Source organism: Danio aesculapii, chromosome 25, assembly GCF_903798145.1.
Source record: "Danio aesculapii chromosome 25, fDanAes4.1, whole genome shotgun sequence".
Classification (NCBI taxonomy): Eukaryota; Metazoa; Chordata; class Actinopteri; order Cypriniformes; family Danionidae; genus Danio; species Danio aesculapii.
This window is the reverse complement of record NC_079459.1, coordinates 19,562,580-19,565,079: the sequence shown is the minus strand read 5'-3', so window position 1 is coordinate 19,565,079 and position 2,500 is coordinate 19,562,580. Positions and strand designations below refer to the sequence as shown.

Below are 2,500 nucleotides of genomic sequence, written 5' to 3'. Positions count from 1 at the left end.
ACTTCCTTGGAATTGCTCAACCACTTAGTTAGCCTAAAGCCTCCACAGCTGAGGAGCTCACGGAGTTCAGAAGCAAGTTTAATGGCATCATTTACAGTTGATAGTGACTTGAGACAGTCATCGACATAGAAATTTCGTCTCACAGTTTCCAAGGCATCATCAGAAAACCTTTCACAATTGTCTTCTGTGACTTTCTGCATAGCAAAATTGGCAGCACTAGGACTCCAAACACCTCCGAAAAGATGAGCGGTCATTCGAAAGTGTTTAGGTGGTTTGTCAGGATCATTATCCTCCCACCACAGGAAACGAAGCACATCTCTTTCTTGTGGTGGCACCTTGACTTGGTAGTACATGCTTTCAATATCAGCATTTAAAGCAATGGGATCTTGTCTAAACTTTAGAAGAACAGCAAGCAGCTTGTTAGTAAGGTCTGGGCCCTGGTGAATGCAGTCATTTAATGAAGCACCTTGGTATCGTGCAGCACAGTCAAAGACAATCCTAATCTTTCCTGGCTTTCGTGGATGTAGCACCGGATGATGTGGAAGGTACCACACCCACCCATCGTCTCTGTTAATGTCAACAACCTCCTCCGCATAGCCTTTACGCAGAGAGTCACAGATACCATCTATGTACTTTTGTTGTAGATCTGGATCCTTCTTTAACCTCCTTCCCAGAAGGTCCAGTCGATGTTTAGCCATTGCATAGTTGCATGGGAGTCGAGGTGGGTGTTCCTTGAAGGGTATGGGAAGTGTATAATGACCGTTCTCTTTAACCGCTTGTTTTTTCCACAGCTCCACCACTTGTTTGTCGACTATAGACATTGAGTTATTGTTCACATGTACTGGATCATCAAGTTTCCAGAATCTTTCAACAGCTTGTTGCAGTGAGTTATCTGCTTGTATGAAATTGGCAGATATAGTTGTGGAACCATTAGATATTGGTCCATGAAGCGTCCACCCCAGACCAGTTAAAACTGCATACGGCTCACCTGACTCACCGCAGCGTGTCTCACGGGGAACAAGAATGTCAGGCTGATCTAGTCCAATCAGCAGGTGAACTTCATCAGATAGATCAATGTCAGGTAGGCTGATTTCATCTGCGATTTCTTGTAGATGTGGCCACTGAAACACCTCCTGTTGAGTGACAAGGTTATCGAGACTTATATTCAGATGATCCCGACAGATCACTCCCTTCATTTGAAAAGAATTTCTTCGTTGTGCATCTTCGACACACAGATCCACTGCCATGGTGACTACATTAAGATTTTTGGTCTCCATAGTGTTCAGTTTAATGTTCACTTTGCGTGATTCCAATTTTAGAGCATGGACTAGTTTTTTGGAAGCAAATGTACCATTGGAGCCACTGTCTAGCAAAGCAAATACATTCATTGAGAATTGATTGTGCATGTCTGAAACAACTACTGGCAGTATAGGAAGTGCAATCTTTTTTTTACTAAATTCAGTGCACTTTCTGGTGGCATGTGCTTGGATTGTTTGTGGTGAATCACCAACTGCATCATCTCTGGATTCCTGGTTTGTAGATTGTCTGTAATCTGTGTTATTAGATGTCACCAGGGCTGAGTGCAGCCAGCTATTGTGTTTCTTACCACATCCAGGCACCTTGCATACCCAGCTGCGAGTACAGACTGAGCTTTGATGACCTTTCATGAAACAGTTTAAGCAGAGTTTTTGCTGTTGGACAAAGATCAACCGCTCTTGTACTGACAGAGCTCTGAAGGCTTGACACTGGTTTAGAAAATGTCCATCAGTGCATTTTGGGCATTTAAACCTTATTGCTGTTTTTGGTGTGAATGAAGTAGTGGGTTCATTAGTAGCTGTCACTGCAAATGTCTGCCTTTTTTTGTTGAAAGTTGATTTAGCGTTTGATTTAGAGTTTGGTAGACAACTTCGATTAGAAGGGCTAAGAAGTTTTCCGTAGATAGGATCCGCCCTCTTAGCGGCTTCTGATTCCACAAGACTGACTATGTCATCCAGCTTTGGCATACGTCCAGCATTGATGATCTCGTAGTTTATTGTGAGCCATCTTTTCTTTAGATCCTCAGGCAGCTTTTCCACAATTTGCAGCAAAGTGCGTCCACCATTTAACTCCTCCTCACACTTCATCGCTTTCAAAGTGTCCCGGCAGCTGCACAAAATGTCCGCAAAGCTCTGTAACTGCTTGTTGTCTTTAATATCTTTGTAGTTGAGTACTTTGTCTACCCATGCCTGCGATATTGCATATGGATTGCCAAAACGTTTTTTCAGAATAGCCATTGCATTTGCATAACCCAAGCTCGAATCAGGATTATACAAGCAATGTGAAATGGCATCTCTAGCTTGCCCCACTGTGTACTGATACAGTCGAGTTAGCTTCTCTTGGTCAGGCACTGTCTCTTTATCAATCACAGAATTGAATAATTTCATGAACTGCCAATACTTCAAAGGCTCTCCATCAAACTTGATTATGTCAACAGGTGGTAGATGCATGGAGTCGATATGTG

General features: G+C 42.9%; 2 protein-coding genes across 2 annotated transcripts in view; one reads left to right on the top strand and one right to left on the bottom strand.

Annotated features, from left to right (window-relative positions):
• The window catches only part of dock4 (dedicator of cytokinesis 4), a 209,184-nt gene that overhangs the window by 78,003 nt on the left and 128,681 nt on the right, over positions 1 to 2,500 (top strand).
• LOC130219206 (uncharacterized) overlaps positions 1 to 2,500 on the bottom strand; it is a 6,724-nt gene that overhangs the window by 2,760 nt on the left and 1,464 nt on the right. The window contains exon 2 of the mRNA XM_056451515.1: positions 1 to 2,500. This exon is cut by the window's left edge and continues 2,760 nt beyond it; it is cut by the window's right edge and continues 947 nt beyond it. Within this exon, the coding sequence (XP_056307490.1) occupies positions 1 to 2,500 (2,500 nt within the window).